General features: G+C 48.1%; 1 protein-coding gene across 3 annotated transcripts in view; it reads left to right on the forward strand.

The window, feature by feature from the left end:
• Inpp4a (inositol polyphosphate-4-phosphatase type I A) overlaps window positions 1–18,254 on the forward strand; it is a 116,417-nt gene extending 98,163 nt beyond the window's left edge. For 2 of the 3 annotated variants that reach the window (XM_028775501.1, XM_028775502.1), the window contains 5 exons: window positions 249–389; window positions 1,676–1,773; window positions 4,872–4,984; window positions 7,415–7,569; window positions 15,711–15,843. In XM_028775501.1, coding sequence (XP_028631334.1) covers window positions 249–389; window positions 1,676–1,773; window positions 4,872–4,984; window positions 7,415–7,569; window positions 15,711–15,843 — 640 coding nt within the window. Of the gene's footprint in view, window positions 1–248; window positions 390–1,675; window positions 1,774–4,871; window positions 4,985–7,414; window positions 7,570–15,710 lie in introns of all 3 variants that reach the window. The other variant, XM_028775503.1, reaches the window with a different exon arrangement.
• The last annotated feature ends 1,281 nt before the right edge of the window (window positions 18,255–19,535 follow it).

The following is a 19,535-nucleotide window of genomic DNA, read 5'->3' on the forward strand; positions in this document are numbered from 1 at the left end:
CAGCGGGGCTTCACTGTGTCTGTCTCGTGGGACACACACCACTCTGTTGTTTGGTTTTACTCTTTGAGGACATGACATACAGCCTTCTTAGACCCATGCTAATTCCATAATTTCTCCTTAAAGATCTGAATAGGCGCTGAACCACACTGGTCAGAGCATCACCCACGGCTCTGAAGTATACTTTGGGTCTGCCCTCTACTCTCAGCATCTTGACCTCACCCCTGCTTTGCATTTCCTCTCTCTACTAGGGATGGCTTTAACGTGCGAATCCCTCTGCCAGGCCCACTGTTTGACTCCCTCCCCCGAGAGATCCAGAGCGGCATGCTGCTGCGGGTGCAGCCTGTCCTCTTCAACGTGGGCATCAACGAGCAGCAGACACTGGCCGAGAGGTGTGTGCTGGCGCCTGTGCAGCTGGGCTTCAGTGTCCATGGAGCTGGGGGTGTGAGCCCGCCTCAACTAGAGAAATACACTGTGGTTACTGGGAGACATTGTACAGCTGTCAGTGGAGCAGGCCATGGTCAGAGTGACATGTTCGGTAGAGCATACTTCTGGCCATGAGTAGAGAGGATGTGAGGGAAATTAGAGGATGTTGGTGAAGAGGCTGGGCCACAAGGCAGGGCTGTGGAGCTGGATAACTGGACCATAGTGTCGTGTTCTGAGAAGGGACCGGCTGAGGGGGTGCAGGTATCATGGAGCATAAGTAGACTGTGGCCTTGGCGTCTAGATTGGACACACGGGTTAGTGCCTTCACTGAGCTCAGGACAGTATAGAAGGTTGAGTTCAGAGGAGATGGTGACTGGGCCCAGGCTGAGGCACCACTCCAGGAGACAGAGCCTCCCTGAGGCAGGAGCTAGACGATTATCAAGATACAAGGAATACATTCTTTGGCTGTATTTTCCTTGAGCTTACTTCCTTGTCCTAGCCCAAGGTCTGATATTCTTGCCAATTCCCTGGAAGCAGCACCAAAAGCTCTCTACAGTGCTTGCTCCTCCGCCTGCCATCCCCTTTCCTTAGGTGCCTTTGAGGGAGGAAGACACATGAACTCCAAGATGAGAGCTTGTGACACATATGTGGGCCTTTTAGCCTCTGAGCCTGGTGCCTTAGGCCATTTTCCATTGCTGTGACAAAATACCTTTAACAAGATAAAAAACCTAAGAAGTAAAGGTTGATTTTGGCCTGTGATTCCAAACGTTTCAGGCCGTGGTTGCTCCTCAGCCTGTGCATGGCAAGGCAGGAAATCATGGTATAGAAACCACATGGTGGGGCAGAGCAGCTTACCCTACGGTGTGCAGGAGACAGTGGACTTGCCAGAAGACAAGGTTGACCCTTCAGAAATGTGGCCCAGTGCCTGCCTCCTCCAACTAGGCCCTGGGTCCTAATAGACATTTAGCTGGGAACTCCTCAGTCCCCTTCCACATGTGAGCCTGCATGAGAGAGACGTGTTCCGGACCCTGCTCCAGTGTACTCCTAGGCATGCCTGTAGTGAGTGTTAGTGGCTTCTGCTTGTGAAATTCCTCCCTGATGCTGAAGGGATGGCTTCAGGAAGGAGAAAGAGACTTGGAGTTTGGGCTTGCAGGTTATCTACTTGGGAGAATCAATCCTCAAGATTTCCTTCAGCTTTCAACTTTATTGAGAATGACATGGCCCTTCTCCTGATGCCCCGATTCTCCCCAAGGTTTGGAGATACATCCTTACAAGAAGTTATCAATGTGGAGAGCTTGGTGCGGTTAAATTCCTACTTTGAGCAGTTTAAGGAGGTTCTGCCGGAGGACTGTGAGTATTCCTTCCCTCGGAATGTGCTCCAGGCTGCCCATGCAGTCTTCATTTTGGACGCCTGAACTCCAGCTCTGTTTTCTGACCTGAGTGCTGCCCAGCTCATCCCACTGCAGTGTTGTCACAAGTCCTACACGGATGTATTAGACGGTGTCCTTCTCTGCCCTCACATGTGCTTGAGACCCCATTCTTCTGGCTTGAGCCCCACCTAGGAAAGCTTCTGTGGTGCCTCATCCCCGCTCCCCAACTCTGCAGTTGGTCTTCTTCTCTAGATACGTGCTTCCTGCTACTGTGCCCTGCCTCTCCCTAGCACATTCCATGGCAGTCTGTGTGCACCTGCTGGGAGCACCAGGGAGCTTGGAGGCAGTCCAAGGGTTCTGTACAAGCTGTCCATGTATTTCTGTCCCTGGCATATACAGTGAGATGCAGAAAAGATAATTCCTATTGAATATTTGTGGGCAAGATGACCCTGCCTCAGTCTCCCAGAGGCAATGGAATTCCACGTTGTGCTCACATACAGTTCTCTGTCCTCCACATGAGGACATAGTCTAAGAGGGTTCTGGCAGCCACAGCACTTGGGAAGAATCCGAGCTGCTCAGCAGAGCTTTTAGCTGCTCCAGTCTTCTGAATTGATCCCAATGAATCCCCCGAGCCTCTGCTATGTTTAGCCTGTGAGACAGAGCTGCCTCTTGGGATTACACAGAGAGCACAGACCTATCCCTGACTGGAGATTTTCTCTTGTGTGGGGGATGGCTCCAAAGGGAAACAGTATGTGGACTGGGGAGATAAGCAGACTGTCTTTCGTCCTTCTAAAGGTGAGGTGGACCCTAAAGTGGAGAGCTGATGACGAAACAGTGCAGAGAACCCTCAGAGTTACTGATGAGAAGTACTAGGCCAAATGCTCTGCACTGTTCATGTTCACTGTGAATCATGAGACATCAGTATTATGTGTATCCAGGGAACAGAGGGGTTGCCTGGCTGTGGACCCTATGTATGTAGATACAAGAAGGACCCAGGAGAAGGCACTGGCATTCATTTGGCAGTGCTTATTTGGGAAAAGGCTGCCTCTGCTTGGCCTCTCTGGTATGGTGCTTAGACTGGAGGAGGGGAACACAGGCCACTTTTGGCATACTGCAAGGTTCTCACTGAGTACCAGGCCCACTGAAGCCAGCACTTTGAGAACTTTAGGCATATTGACACTTTTGTAGTGTCCTAGTTAGGGTTTCTATTGCTATGATACAACACATGACCAAAAACAACTTGGGGAGAGAAAGTCACCCTTTCATCTTACACTCCACATTGCAGTCTATCATCAAAGGAAGTCAGGGCGGAGACTCAAGGCAGGAGCCTGGAATTGGCACGTTAGGGGAGGAACTAAGGGCAGGAACCTGGAGGTAAGAAGTGATGGAGAAGCCACGGAGGAGTGTAGCTTACTGGTGTGTCCCCCATGACTTTCTCAGCCTGCTCTCCTATAGAGAATTCAGGACCACCAGCCCAGGGGTGGCATCACACAATAGTGTGGACCGCCTATGTCAGCATCACTTTACAACAAGAAAATCTACTGCAGACTTGGTCTTCCAGAGGAACTCTAGCTGGTTTGGTATGAAACTCTCCAGCACACATGATGTTCCAGGAGCATCTCTGGTCTCTAGTCCCTGCCCAGACTAACCTGCAGGTCATCAGCGAGGTGTCCTCCAGTTCCTCCTCAGTGCTCATTATTAGAAATATATGCCAAGTCCTTGCCCTATGCCAAGGGACGAGAACATTGAGATATGGAAGGTGTGACTCCTGGGGAGCCACACCAATCCCAGTGGCATCTTATTTTTACTGCTATAAGGAGAGAGACAGGCTGTGGACTTGCAGGGAACTGGACCATCAGCCAGAGAACCAAAATGAACATAGTGGGTAGAGCAGGGGTTATGAATATTACCAAGGGTGGTCCTGTGACCAGCATTTTGGAGGGTGGGTGGTTTCTGGCATTGCCAGTACCCCTGCCCAACCCTCAGGAGGCACAAAAGCAGATAGATTGAAGGTAAAGTTCAGGGAATGAGAAAGCCTATCAACACAGAGGCCAGGAGGCCAGGGAGAGACAGGCCATGTGCCCATGAGCCCTAGGAAAGAATCAGTGAACTGTAGTTCTCAGAATCCTAGTCTCCCTCCACCTGACCACGCCCATGTCCACATGCCCCATCAGTGGGCAGGTAGTTACTAAAATGAGCATTGCAAGTTAGGCCAGGGAGAGGCTGCAGCTGATGGGAAGTTGGGAGGTAAGACCATTTTGTTTCCTGGATGATGAATCCCCTGACCAAGATGAAGCTCCCCTCCTTTGGGCCCCCACAGCCTTACACACTGCACGCCTCACAGACTGGAGGCTTCTTAAGTGTGTGTTTTCTGCCTCACGTTCTTCCAAGTGAGGATGCTTAGCAGCCCCAGGTGTAATTCCACAGGACCCTGTGTCACCAAAGGAAGGTTGCACTTGACTTGGGGACTCATGTGTTTCCTCAGATGTGACCTTGAGGCCCTTCTCTTTAATATTGTGTATATGAAAAAATCCCACAGCCTTCAGAAGTGCTTGCCTTATCTTTGACTTTTGTCTCCGGTTTCTTAAGTGAAGCAAGATGACCAGGGGGCTAAGTAGGTCTTGCAAGGGCCTGGAAACTTCCGCAGTAGAAAAGGATTAGTGGGGTTAGGCATCTCTTGGCCATTCAGAAATTCTTCCTTCAAGTGTGGGTTGAGGTCTCTCTTAGGCGGCTGCACTGGCAGAATCTCTCTACTTGCTAGTCAAGACCATCGCCCCAAGCATTCTGCACCCCCTCACTTCTTGTTCACGGCCCCTTGAAGGCGCAAGAGGCTTGAGTAGTTGTAGTCCTTTGGCATTCCTCTCTCCAGCCTCATGGGAAAGCCAACAAAAGATAAGGTCTCTACCCTCTGACAGTGGCACTAACAGCAGGGAAGGAAATTCAGGGCTCAGCATGGCCATGCCCAAATCTGCAAACATCCCCCTCACCCCCACCCCCCACCCCCCTGCCTGGTATGAAGTAGGAATACTTGCTCAGCACCAGCTCCTTTGGGTGGCCCTCTTCCCTCTTCTCTTCCAGGTCTACCTCGATCTCGGAGTCAGACCTGCCTTCCAGAGCTGCTGCGGTTTCTGGGACAGAATGTCCATGCACGCAAGAATAAGAATGTGGACATCCTCTGGCAAGCTGCTGAGGTACTCGTCATAGTGCAGAAGAGTTATGCTGCGCCTTCCAAGAGTCACTGTAGTGAAGACAGATCAGGGAAGGGAGCACAGATTCCTCTCACAAAGGCACAAGGAAAGGTCATGACTGCATAGGTTCAGCAGTACAGGAGGACACTGGACACCACTGCTCAGGTTCCTCCAACACCTGGTGGTAGACACAAGGGAAGGTCACTGCATAGGAAACATCATTGTATGCATAGGAAAGGTCACTGTATTGTATGAAGCGTCACTGCATAGTTTCATAGAGGACTCTGAGTACCATTGCCCAGGATTGATTCTCAAAGGGCTACCTAGATTCCCACAGAAGACATGGAATCTGTCCCTCGGGCATTTACCACCTGGGCTGATGTGTTGTCTCTGAAGAAGCATGTATACCCATTTGATCCCAGCTGAGATCTTAGTACCTAGGCTAGAGAGATTCCAAGAGGGACTGACTGCTTCTTAGTGTTTGGAGAATTCCTATTCTGCATTGCTGTTCAGACTTATTGCCCAAGCACCTGCACTGCTAGTATTTTCTCAGAACTTTAGTCAGGGAATTCCAAGGCTGAGCAGTTCCCTGGTCAGTCCCTCATGTGCCCCTCATGCCCATGGCAGTGTGTCCTGGCCAGGTCTGGAATTCAGCAGTATGAGGTGCTCCCTCTGACATTCAACCTCCCTGCCTGGGTCTGAAGGAACACAGGCAGATGCTGGTTTGACTGTACCCACTCATACTGGTGGGAGATGTCACTGTCAGACAGGTTTTCCCAGCTCTGTCTTCCATGGCAGCAAATAGTCCCTGCCTGGCCTGGTGCTTGCTAGACCATTCCCAGTTGTTGTTAGACCCTGATTTAGGCTGTCTTTGTGTGGCCATTTTCTTGGACAAGCTTTAAGTTTGAGTTGCTAATAACCGTGGCTGCTGAGCTGCTTGTGAAGTGACGCTTTAGAGAGCAGACCTTCTCTGCACGTCGGTGCCTCATCTTCTACCATAGGCCAGCTGGAAGACCTTACCCTGTGCTGGTGTGGGGTGGGTCTGTCGTGGATCTGCTTTGTCTGCTTAGGCTGCCCTTTGAGCTTGTAATTATATTGGAGCTTGCTTTGAAACACTAAGAGACAAAAGTCTTAGCAAGATTCACAGACTGCATTTTCCCATTTCTCTTAGTTTGCGATCTGGTTTGGCACTGTCAGGCTGGGCCTATCAAATGAGACAGAAACACAGAAGGAGAACATTCCTTCTCTTGGATCTTTGCAGCAGAGCAGGGGGGTGCCCCTTAATTTAGTCTGAGGGAACTACTATGGAGTAATAGCCCCTTTCATAGGTGCCCTTGTGAACTTCTGAGAGCCAGCCTTTTCTATGCAGCACAGTCCAGAGGGTGACAGACAGATGCTGAGCAATGTAGTGCCTTCCCTCGCTGATCCATTCTTAGAATAGCATAGTGACTGATAGCTGTGCAGATGCACACACCCATGCATGTCACTGTGGGTTCTCTGGCTACTGCACACCACAGAATGATCATCAGTTAGATGTGGGGGCAGCTGACCTTTTCTGTCAAGTCAGAAAGCAGGCCTTCCAGTCCTGTCGTTTCTGTTTCTAGTAGAGCTCCAGTCAGAGAAACATAGGTTCAGGGGAGCAGAGTTCCTATGGACCTTTGTATATTTCCTTTTATATCCCATCCCATATGGTCATCTGTGGGTGACAGTGGGTATGGGGCAGCAAAGCCATGCCACTTAGAGACTGCGTCCCTCAGACCTGTTCTCTTCTGAATCTTCTTTTCCTTTCTGCATATGAATAGAATCCCAGCTAGTCAGCTGAAAACCAGGTCTCGCTTATATAGGTGGAGACACATAGTCAGAGCTCCACAGCTAGCTGCAGACCAGGGCTGGGAACCTGGCACTGCAGATCCCTTACTGTGCCAGGGACTACTGTGTCTAGGAAACAGGAAACTAGGAGCATATCTAGAAATGTAGACATGCCCCAGTGTTCTTTCGGTGGGAGAGGAATTACACTGTTATGTCTGGGGACAGGGCCTCTGTGAGTGGCAGTAGCTTTCCCTGGCTGCATTATCCTGTGCTCCTATTCCTTGTGCCAAGAAGGTGTAGCATGGTTTAGAAGGGATAGCTGGTAAGACAGTGCAAAACAGTGATGCCCAAAGGTCTCTATAGAAGGAATTTCCCTGGGAAAACATTCAAGGGACAGGTTCTAAGGGATGACGGTGGGGGGCAGATGAAGCTCAGGTGGAGTAAACTTAGGTTCTCATACCATCTCAGCAGGACACGAAGCTGGAGAGCCAGGCAGGCAGACTAGGAATAGACTTGAGTTAGTTTACTGTTGGTGTTCCTGCCAGACCTGTGCAAGCTCCCTCCCTTGAAGGTGCTGCCTTTCTGCTTGTTTTCCCTCTCCTAAGAGCCTATTTCCTGCCGCAGGTCTGTCGCCGCCTTAATGGGGTCCGATTCACCAGTTGCAAGAGTGCCAAGGACCGCACAGCCATGTCGGTGACCCTGGAGCAGTGTCTGATCCTGCAGCATGAGCACGGCATGGCCCCGCAGGTCTTCACACAAGCCCTGGAGTGCATGCGCAGGTGAGTGAGGCTGCTGTCAGGCTGCATCTGCCCAGCCACTTGCTCTCCCTTTGCTGTGTAAACTGCAGATGAGCCCGTGCCTCTGCTCCACATGGGGCCCCAGACTTCCAGAACACTTGAGTTTGACCACTACTCACACAAATAGCCCTGTCAAACTCACACAGTATTCTCTTAGAAGGCTGGGGGATAAGCCAGCACTCTGAGTAGAATTGAACTGACCCAGGCTTGGGTCAGACCGTTCAACAATGATGGGGAGTCACCTAGCTTTGGGTGGGGTTTAGAGCCCACGCTTTCTCGGCAGGCAGCTGCTTTTACATAGTATATTTGTATGCACTGTATACTTCCGAACTCCAGGGAAGGAACTGTGTCTGCAGGTTGCACTGATTTGCTCTGCTACCTCTGTAGTAGTGGACAGAGATTGCTCTCATGAGCAAAGTGTCCAGTGAGTGTTCTATGGTGATAGCTGTCTGTGTGCCCTGGCCACCTCCCCCTAATGATGTCCTGATTCTGAGGCAGCAGATGTGTTTGCAGAATGAAACCCAGAATTCAAATTGTCCTCTGTTGATGGATGCCTTGTTTCAAGCACTGCTGGGAAGCTCCCTACCCTGCATACCAAAAGAAAGGATAAGAAACCGGTCCTCCCGTCTCCTTTGATGTAGTCACCAATGCTGTTACAGTCTGTTTCCAACAGTCACTCTCCTGAGCGTTCTGCACCATCTGTCTTCTCACCGAGTCCTTACCTCGTCTGATCCTCTTATCCTTTCTGTATGTTTCTGCACTTGACCTTCTCACAACGCACAGAGGGAGGCCTGAGCTCGAGGCTCTTGATAGGAACAAAAATGGCGTCATTCCACTCCTGTCTGTCTCCAAGTTCATTTAAACCTCTCTGTTAAAGCTACTCACTCCATGCCTCTGTCCCTGGTGATAGAAAAGCAATGGAGTCTGTGTCCAGAGTATATGTACCTTTTTAGCCTCTACGTCAGATGTGATCCTGGTCCTGAGGGTGGCAGCTGTTGTGCACCCTGTTAGTTGTGCAGTGAGGGGAAAGCCTGATCTAGTGAGCCACAGATGTCAACTACTGAGGACGTGAGGACTGCAGAGTGGGTCCCTGTGGTGGTTCAGCCAAGGCCAGGACCAGTGTGCTTCAAAGGCATACCCTAGGGACCAACCACTATCTCCAGTGGTACCCCCAACTACATCTCCCTCGTACTGCAATAAATTACAGCTCAGTCAGTGGGTTAATCTATTGATAGATGCAAAGGCATCATGCTCCTGTCTCCTCTCAGTGGGGTGCACTAGCTGGGGCCCACAGCTGCCAGTAATGCCCATGCAACAACTTAAACAGGGGCTGCTCTGACAGCCATCCACAGGGAAGGACAAAATATAGATAAAATGTAGGGAAGCTCTTTGCTGACTGTAACGTGGATGGCCTCTGGTCTGCTTCCATTACCCTTTAGAATCTGTTTACAGCACTGGAAGGCTCATTCAGGTTGCTTCCCCAGACTTTTCTAAATTCCTCCTGAGTCTGATGATCCAAGAGTCACAATACCCCACTTTTTCAGTGCAAATTTCTGTGTGACTCAGTTTCCCGCTGCGGTGATCTGAGAATGGAGTGGAAGGTAAGAGGCGTCCACAGTCTTCCAGTTTCAGCTGGTTTGTTTTTTGACTGTGGTGAGGCAGGCTCCCAGCAGACAGGCATGGCTGAGCACAGATGCTTACACAGAGCAGGACCCAGGGAGCGATGGAGGCCTGGGATTAGACACACCTTCAAAGACACATGCCTTTGTGCTTGCTCCAGGAAGTAACCTTGCATATACACTCTGGCAAGACACTCTATAAACTGGATGGGACACATACAGAAGGAAGGCGTGAAAGGAGCGTTCCTACAGGGAGAGGGAGAGGCTTGGGGTAAAAATGACGAAAATTCCTGGTATAAGTGTATGACCCTTCAAAACAAATCTAAGGGCTGTTGAGATGACTCGGTAGGTAAAGGGTTTGCACGATGACCTAGGTTTGATCACTGGGGCCCACATGGTAGAAGGAGAGAACCAACTCTTGCAAGTCACGCAGTGCCCCCCCCACCCCCATGGCACATGCATATGCAACAAATCAATGTAATAAAAGATTTTAAAGAAGCATACTTTACTCTGATCTGCACCCTCCAACCAGTCCCCACCTTCCAGTTCCTGTAAGTTCCTGTGAGCCACGTGGGCTCAGCTCAACTCAGCACCCACCAGGCTGAGGCCGAACATAATGGCACAGACAGAAGTGGCCCTCTGTCCCATGTTAGGAACTGAAATCCTCAACCATAGGCCCTCCTGGGGCAGCTGCAGTGGCCCGCCAAGCAGCCCCGGCAGACATTGTGATCATCAGTCAGAGCTTGCCAGCTTGCACAGTGTCTCCTAATTTTCACAGCTGCAGAAGGCATCTTGAGCCCCTGCCTACTCATGTGCAGGCTGTTCTCTCAGAGTGCCAGCCAAGTCCTGAGAATGGGGCCTGCGTCAGTGTTGCTGTTTGCTAGATAGAGGTGTTGCTCCTCAGTCCTGTGGTTCCAGATACCATCCAGCCTCAAAAGCTCTTTCACTTTTTTGGTAGAGGGCTTGAGCTCAAGGCCTAGTACCAGATAGTGTCATTTACCATTGAGCTACAGTCCGCCTCTAGGACATTGTTTCTTTAGCACTGAAAGAGGGAAAAATCCCAAATTTCCATTGTGAATTTGGTTGACTCTATTTTGAAGGATCATCTTCTAGAACAGTCCACTACAAAGTGGGAGACAGGATTGTGTTACCCCTCTGACACTCTGACACTCGAGGCAGGTGTGAGAGGACACAGCCCTGGATTCACACCCAGGTAAATGACTTTGTACCCACGCCCCTCAGGCGTCTGTGAGAAGGTCAAACCCCATGGTTCTTCATGTTCAGCTTGCTTCTCAGAAGTGCTCATCTGCAGCATGTGGGGCATGGCGGGCGGGCGGGTGGCATGGAGCTGTGCTTGGCCAGCTGAGAGAGGGTGAACATGGACAACCATCCTTCAGCCTGTGTGTGTTTACTTTGGTGGATGCAGGATTCTTTTCTTATCTTCACTTCTCTTCTCTCCTTCTCTTCCTGTGACTGCTGGTTCTGTTTGTTCTTCTGTCCACACTTCTCTGCATCTCCTTTTTCTTTCTGTTGTGGTTCATTCCATTTTTTTTTTAAATCTTATCTTTTGGTTCTCTTTCTCCCCATACTTTTGGGTAAAACCCATCGCATGTATCTTTTTCTTTCTTTTCTTCTTTCTTTTCTTTTTCCCTTTTCTTTTCCTTTCTCCCAACTTTTTCCTTTTCACAGCATTGGAACACGGGAGGTAGTCACCCAGAAGAACTTGAGCGGCCTGGTGCCCATCCGAGACTTAAGGCTAGACCCCAGCCTCCTTTGTTCCATTCCTTTACTAGCTCTGAGCCCCAATTTACTGATAGTGTGGCTCTTTCTGAGCATAGCGTACCTGGTGACCAAATTGCGTTGCAAATAGATATCATTATGAAAACTTAGTCACAAGACAGACAAGAGTGCCCCAATATGTCCAGCCACTGTGTACCAAACTGGACAGAAGGAAGGTGTCAAAGCAAGGTCTGCCAAGAAATATGCCTTACAGTTTGACGTTCTGTTCTTCTGAATTGTATATACCTGCCAAATTCTTTCCTCAAGAGGACTTGTTCATTTTGATTGTGTAGTGTCTTCAGTGCTTGTAACATGTTCTTCTGGTGCCTGTGACTGCAATATTTAGCTGGCCTGGGATTACTTGTACCAAATATCTTATCTTCTAATGTATAACTGTTTATTACCTGTACATCTTCTGTGCCCTGTTCCAAGAGGAAGGGATGCTGTCTGAAAAGAATTTGTATATTTGATACGATTCCTTAAGTGTATTGCTAACCTTCCTTGCCTTTTGATGAGAAAAAGATGCTTATCAACCTGTTTATTTAGATGCCCCATGTAATCGACCTGTACTTCCTACTTACCTTTCAAAGTGTAGTCCTGGGAGTGCAATAGCAAATAGTTTGCAGAGTCGCACTTGTTTGCTTCTGTTTCTCTCCACTTGGTGACGACACAGCTGTAGATACAGGAGCACATGCCTCTGAGTCCAGCACATCACATGCTGCATGTGACTTCAAGGTTGTTCTTAATACAAGTACTAGTGAGGGGGATATACTTTTTCTTGAAATAACAATTTTTTTATTTAAATACTGTATGTTTAATTCCAGATAGTCTAGATATCTTTTTTTCTTTTACTAATAAAATAAGGTTAATAATAAACAAAAAAATCAAAATGTTGTAAAAAATGAGGCTTAGGTTTTGGCAGTTGTGAGACTTGGAGCTGTGAGGAGGAGGGACCCTCTGGGTTTTGCCACTGTGGCTCCTAATTTTAACACAGTACTGCTCCTTAAACAGGATGACTAGAGACCCTGACAATTATGTGTGGCAGAGAGCAATTGTCCTCTGTAAAAGTAACCAAGTCACCTAGGAATCAGTCCATGAGCCTTGTATAATACACAGTGAATGGCTTCTCCATTGTCTGGTCCATATTAGGTCATGTTTCCAATTTTGACCTCCAGTTGGATGAAGGAATTTTTTTTTTCTTGAATCTGGTGGAAAACCTAGAGTGACTTAGAGTAGCCAGAGTTTCTAGTACTTAATATCCTCATGTTCCCAAACCCACCCAACATAAATCTAGCCCTTCTATTCTCTCCCCAAGACTTCTTGACCATAGTTGGAGGATTTTCTCTGGTTTGGATTCCTCTAAAAGAGTACAATCTAGGAGTTGCAGAAGCAGTTAGTAGTGACTACCAGATGCCAGAATCTGTAAATTGGGCTGAGTAAGCCTGTCCTTCTTTGCAGATCTGAGCACTGCAGGATCACCAGGGCAGGCCTCACCTCTGTGTCTCCACAAAAGCAGGTCTAAGTGTCTCTCCTAGTATAAGCATGGTGACAGCTCTGTGGCATCTTTTAGTTTAGTGTCTCACCCATTGCCAGCTGACATTAGTCACTAGACAGACACAGTCAGTGATTCTTTGAAAGGAGTACTTGTTAGGTTGCCCTTCCACCTCAAAGCATGTGCTTCAAGCCTCTAAGACCATCTTGTTTGCTTCATTTGAATAGAGGAGAAAGAGCCCATAGCCTCCTTCCATCTGCATTCCACAGCCTCCCATTCCATGCTCCTGGTCCGTACTCTCCTGATACCATGGAGGTGACTCAGGAAGGCATCACTTCCAGGGTTGTGCTGTGGCCAAGCAGAGAGAGACCATAGACAGGTGAGGGAGGTCTGCAGAGTAACTACAGAGACAGCACCCTCGGAACCCTAGGGACCAGGATGTCCACAGCTCTTTGCAGGGACTCTTTCTCTGGGTCATTATACAACAAGGAGGAGCAGTGGCTGGCTAAAAACATCCCCACCCCCAATCCTGGGCAAGGAGACTCCTGATAGGACTCCATGGTCTGTTGTGCCGGCCACCCTTCTGTCCTATATGGCCTCAGCTGAGGGGATAAAAGGGTCAGAAAGGCAAGCAGTGGGGTTCCTTGTTCCTCTTCCAGGGCTGAGCAGAATGCAGCACAGCACCCCAAAAGGCTGGCTTTGGGAGTAAAGCCCAGCACTGGGGTTTGAGATGTGCATTTCCTTTTCTTCTAACGCACTAGGGAGGCCGGGAGACCAGCCTGCAGCACGCTCTTCCCTCATGCTGTGTTTTAACATCACTAAGGCCCTTTGTTCATGAAATCAAGCCAAATATATATTCAGAATCTTGTCTACTTCAGCAAGAAATGAGGAGAAAGCGGGTGGAGAGAAGCTCCAAGCTAGGTCCCTGTTAGTGCTGGGTGATGGTCTCTGTTGCTTCTGAGTAACCCTGAGCTGTGGTTGGAGACAGCCAGTGAGTGTTGCTCCTGCTGCAGTCAGCAGCCTTGGGCATAGAGAACCAGATTCACAAGGATCTCTTGTCAGTGTGCCTGTAGGAAATGGCTGTGTGAGCTCTCTGGGCTAGATTGGCACTGCTCCCCATGTGACATTCAGACTGAGACACTGAAACAGGGACACCCTTCCACACAGTCACCCCCCATGTCTGCTGTGGCATGGCTGAGACGTGAGGCCTTTAGATGAACTCTCAAGTGGGAAGCCCCCAGAAAAGTAAAAGCAGAGGTGTTTAGGATTGTCCTTTATAGTTTCCATTCAAATATCCAGAGTTGATGTCCTTAGAATGAGGTCATGTCTGAGATAACAAAGAATCATCAGTAGTTATACAATAACTAAATCTTTATTGCTAAAATCTTCCGGAAACCTTGTCATGTAGTATTGCCCCTAAAGACACTGTAGCAGTGTCATCAGTGAATGTATTCTGCCTCAGGTCACCATGCTGGACTCTGAAGACCTTGTCCTAAGCCTTCCAGCCAGGTCATGGACACTTGCAGATCATTCTGGTAGTGGTAGCATGCAGAACAGGCATGCCAACCAGCCAGGACATAAACACAGGTTAAAGGCATAATCTAAATTGTAAGTTCATATATTCATGTACAATGTATACAGCCAGCTAAATGCAGTATTAGCTCCTTCCATGTGTGAGTGCACAGACTGTCAAAGTTTATGTTATTGTTGGGCACTTATGGGGTAGGTGGGTGGGTTGAGGACCCTTCTGTATAAGTGCAGAAGCCATATGTGAGTAGGGCACTTCCAAAGACCACAGCAGCTCCACTGTGCACAGGTGCCTACAGCTCTGCTGTAAATACATTTCTATTTTATCCATTTCCTGAATGTTCAGCAGATGCTGTCCTTGGCTCTGGGTGGCCCAGGCTTTGCTCAGCTGACACATGCAGCCTATGGCTTGAGGCTCTGGAACAAAGATGTGCACGTGTGTGGCTGGAGCAGTCTGCAGCTGAGGCCGATGCTTTTCTAACCTGCCTGTCCTCATTCTTTTTGGATAAACATTACTGCCTCACAGAAAACTTCCTGACATATTCTTAATAGGGGGACTGTCATTTTTATTGTGAAAGGCTTGAGCTCCTATTTTTTAAAAAAACGTATGCCCTGTGGTCTCCTTAGAACTTGAAATACTTTTTTCAAACCACTGCTTCTTGGTAACTGCAAATTTTACATCTCAGGAGGGATTTTTTTACTGAACTTGATAACTGCTTGATTTCATTGCTACTCTGTGAACATTATAAAAACAGTAAGTTTCACTGTGTAGTGAGGCATTCATATTCAGCGTAACTTTTGGCTGTTAGTGGTATGCCCACCCCAGAGCTTTGCCCAGAGAACTCCCTTGAGATTCCTCTGTGGCTTCCCTGGCCCCTCGTCCCTTTGGGCACCATTTGTTTTGCCCCTGGGTTGCTATGACATCCCTCCATCAGGCACAGCTGGGAGTTGTGTTGGTGGTGAGTTCTCCAAGGGCAGAGTGGCTGTGGGCTCACATGGGGGCTCAGTGGTGCTTGCACAAGAAGTGGCCACAATGGAAGCAGCCCACATGGAGAGTGGTGGTGACTGACCCCCTAGAGATCAGTAAAGCCTTCACAGAACACCAGCCTGATAGCCATGAAGTCCTGTTCTGCAGCCAGCACATGGGCCTATATGGGTGTTTTGCACTTGAACAGCTGCCCCTAGGTAGAGACAGATTGATCACAGCAGCCTCCTCAGCCAGATGGGTTTTGGTACCTGTTGAATTCTACAAGGAAAGTTAGCATGTGGAGTTTGCAGTGGTCACAGCTTTTGGTAACATACAAAAGGTACAGTGTTTCAGAAGCCATGCTGAGAGTCAAATACACACGTTCATTCCGTTTGCTGTCTAACAACCTTTGAGCCACAGGTTATGCTAGAACCCAGATAACCAAACCCAAGATACACGCAAAATCATGTATTTTTAAAGGATTGTGTCTGCTTAGATACAACATGGCTCTGGAACTGCCAGCCCACACTGCATCCAGCATGTGTCCGTCTCTGTGCTTCTTAGCTGCCTTGTTCAGAACCACCATCTTCCCTGTGTGCTTGTTGTAAATGAGTCCAGCAGCCATTTTAATTAATCCTTCTTTAATGCTATGGAAATAATCGGTTCATTTCATCTTAGTTTAAGTCTTTTCTTTTTTCCTTTTTTACTGCTGTCATTTCTTGTGCTTGTTTTTCCCCAGTGAGGGTTGTCGGCGAGAAAACACAATGAAGAATGTTGGAAGTCGCAAATATGCATTTAACTCCCTGCAGCTGAAGGCCTTCCCCAAGCATTACAGGCCTCCAGAAGGGACTTACGGAAAAGTTGAGACATGAACACACGGTTTCCTCTAATTAGCTGTTACGTAATCAATGTGGGTCCCTGTAGTGTCACATACGATTCTTCAAGAAGACCTGAAGGATTGCTTTTTATTTTTGTGTTTTTAAAGACATGTCACTGAAGAGTCTGTGGAGCATGATTTTGTGCTGGAATCTGTAGGGTCACGTGTGGGTCAGTAGTGTGGATAGTAACGGCTGCTCTCAACAGCTTTCAGCTGTCACTAGACAGTTAATGTCATAGTTCCTAGATGCCAGCTAGGTCTGCCTAAAACTCCAGCAGACTTTTTCAGATATCCACTTAGGCACTGCTCGTCCTGTTCATTTCTCAGTTCAGTAACTCACAAGTGAACACTAACTTAAAATCTACTTTCAAAAATACTGAATATAAAACAGGAAGTACCTACCCCCTTACACTTCAGGTCCCAGGCAGAGCAGTAGATGTTAACTTAGCTTGGGGGAAAGAACCTCCAGGCCATGAGAGAGGCTGGTTCTAGTGGCCCTCAAAGGCCACCACTCTGTGAAACCCAAAGTGGAAGGAAAGCTTGGTTGGTCACACCAGGAGCTCACACACCCAGAACCACACTGTTCCTGCCCTCACAAGTCATAGATGAGGCTCTGCTTGAGATGTAAAGCCAGCTGTGAGGTCCTGGACTCCGACCCCCACCCCGGCACCCCTGTATGCTCCATGTATGCTTAGCTCTACCCCACAGGGTGTATCTCCCTTTGTTCTCTGGCAGTCAGGACCTTCAATATGGTTTGTCAGGTGTCTGGGAGACAACTCTCCAGATGGGAATTTAGAGCCAGAGAGACAGTAGAAACTTAAATATTTTCAGAATAAATGTTGAGGGAGCTTTCTAATAGTCTTCTAGAAGACCGTAAATCATGTTTGAATGTCTAGAGAAAGCGTCTTAGTTTCTGGTCTGCAATAATGGTTATGGTCCCCCTCCTGTTTCACAGCTATTGAGAAACAGTTAAAACTGTCCCCTACCTTGAGAGTCTGAGAGGAGGTTATGGGACAGGAACTCGAGGGATTTTATAGACAGTTCATTCTGCTCATCTTTTACGAGGTGGCGATGAGCCTTATCTGCACATGGCAGATTTTTTTTCCTTAGAGATTTACATGTTCTGTAAGTTCTGTTCATCGTAATTCTGTTTACACATTATTTAAAAGGCCGTAAAAAAGTGTATATGGACTGTATTCATGATACTGATCCTGATGATTCGTGACCACCGTGGCATTCTTAAAGAAGCCCAGCTAACTTTCTTTTGGCTCCTTCAGAGACAGGTCACAGCTTGGATCTGGGACATTTGAGGCATAGACAGGACTAGTCTTGGCAAGAGACAGGGAGGGTGCAGGCATCCCTCTACCAGTGTGCAGACAGCCTCCTGTCTCCTGGTGCCTGCTGGGAGGAGGATGTACTCTGCTAAGGGGTGGTGTAGCTCGCTGCCCCACCCTCCAGGCAGGGCACTGTGGAAGGTGAGTGGCCGGAAGTTCTCTTCACCCAACCCTCCACTCAGGTCTGCTCTGCTGCCATCAGTTGTCCTGAAGCCTCAGGCCCTGATCAGGCCTGGTTAAAGGTGGCTGAGTCTCAGTGCGGCTGGCTGAGCCTTTTAACTCCTGGTTGGTTCACTTACTCTTAGGTTTTAGGTTTTTTTATTTGTTTTTTTTTTTTCTCATTTTGACATCACTGCCTTTTAAAAGTATTTCTTCAGATTTTAGAATTAAATGTTTCCTGTGTTCTCCAGCTTTCCTTTCTGTCCAAAGGGCATTTGACCGTCCACACTTACAAAGGGAACAGGCGAAGCTGACTCATCTGTTGGCTTCTGCATGTGAATTACTTTCTCAGTTTCTGTTTTATAATATGAATCACTGTAAAACTCTAAGACTTGGCTAATCACAGAAAAGATTGTGGCTTCAGTGTTTTCTCTGAAGGCATTGTAACTGGTTTCCAGAGCATCACACATGCCCCGGAAGGATCCTCTCACACAGAATGGGCTCAGCAAGCTCCTGGGCTGTGCACAGGGGGCCGAGTTGTTCCCTGTAGGAGGAAAACAGTTTTACAGACGGCCCATCCAGCGTCTACCCCCATTTAAAAGGAATGCGCAGTCTCTGGACAGCTGGGAATGCCGTGCGGATCCTGTCAGAGCTCCTGCAGCACAGCTGCCTTTACTGTCCTTTAAAGATGTAAAAATGTTGTACAGTACTGTTTTATCTCCCGACACTTGTATTTGCTCAGCTTACTGCATTTAAATACTTTTATTTATTTATTTGTTTGGGACAGTATTAATATATATGAACATATAGTCACTGTTTTATATATTCTTAGCTTATTCAAAGCCATGTATGCTGTAAATGTGCTTGGCTTTAGAATGGTAAATAATAAAAACTGACAAGAACATTAAACTCAGTCTCACTTGATTCCGTCTCCTACACTGGAAGGATGTTCTCCGGTTGGCGCCAGACTGTGGTCATGCCTGGGCTTGGGGGCCAGGAGTCAGGAGCTTGCAAGTGGGGTTCAGGAGAGACTACAGCCTTTTTAAACATGTTTTTCATGAGTTTGAATTAAGGTATGTGGTTAAGAATAGGGACACCGGCAACTGGGGGACAAAGGTGGGGATAACAGGAGGCTAGCTTGTTCTAAACCTGCTCCTAAGGATCCCAAGAGGGAGAGATAGCTTCTAATCGGTCTCTGTGGCTATCTTTATACATTTTTAATGCTATTTACTTATTGTGGTATGTGATGATATTTATGCATTTTAATACTATTCATCTATTTGTATTAATGTGTGGCATATGTGTGTGGTGTGCTGAGTGTGCATGTATGTGTGCATGTATGGGGTGTGTGGGATGGTGTGGGGTATGTGAGGTGGTATGTGTGTGTCTGGTGTCCTCATACACTCATGCTAAAGTCAAAGCTCCCAAGAGTCAGTTCTCCCCTCCTTCCACAGGAGTCTTGGTGAGCTCAAGTGGCCAGGTGTGTTGGCAGCAGTATCCACTGAGCCACCTGTCAGTTCTGTCACTTAATGCACCCTCTTCTTAAAGGCCCGTGTGACCCAGTATGTAAGATCAGGAAGAAGACAGACAAGCATACTACTATTTAAAGGGGGGAATGGAAAGATTGGGAGTTCATTCCCACGAGCGCTGAACAGATGAGACAGTAGATATGGAACCTTATCAGGCTCTACACTCTCAGTGGCACCCTTGCATGCAAAATGGGCATGACCAGAATTGTCCACCCATGCGTGTCAGGACCAGTCAATCACACTGTCCTTTTAGGGACTATTGGGTAACTCAGGGTAGGAGAGCAAGAGGAGGCTTTATTGTGCTCTGGATTGCAAGAACCCCTCTTCTTCCTTGGCCTAGGAAGGCTTCTCCAACAGAAACCACATTGCTGTCACCACCCAAGTTAGGACACAGGTCCCTGGGGAGTAACATAAGAATACTGATGTCCTCATTCCCAAACCTCACCTGCGCATGCACACTCTGAATCCCTTATGGACCTAACAGCAGTCTTTGTGTTAATTTATGATAATTACCTGAAGCCTAGAAGACCAGTGTCTGTCAGTGTGTGATTACTTTGTACTGCTTTAGAAAAAAAAAAAGGGGGGGGGCTGAAGAGCCAAGCTGCAGACACCGGCAAGAGATAGCTGCACTCTACCCTCCCCTTGCTCCTCGGGCCCTTGAGAGC

This window comes from Grammomys surdaster, unplaced genomic scaffold (assembly GCF_004785775.1).
Source record: "Grammomys surdaster isolate TR1022 unplaced genomic scaffold, NIH_TR_1.0 255, whole genome shotgun sequence".
Taxonomy (NCBI): Eukaryota; Metazoa; Chordata; class Mammalia; order Rodentia; family Muridae; genus Grammomys; species Grammomys surdaster.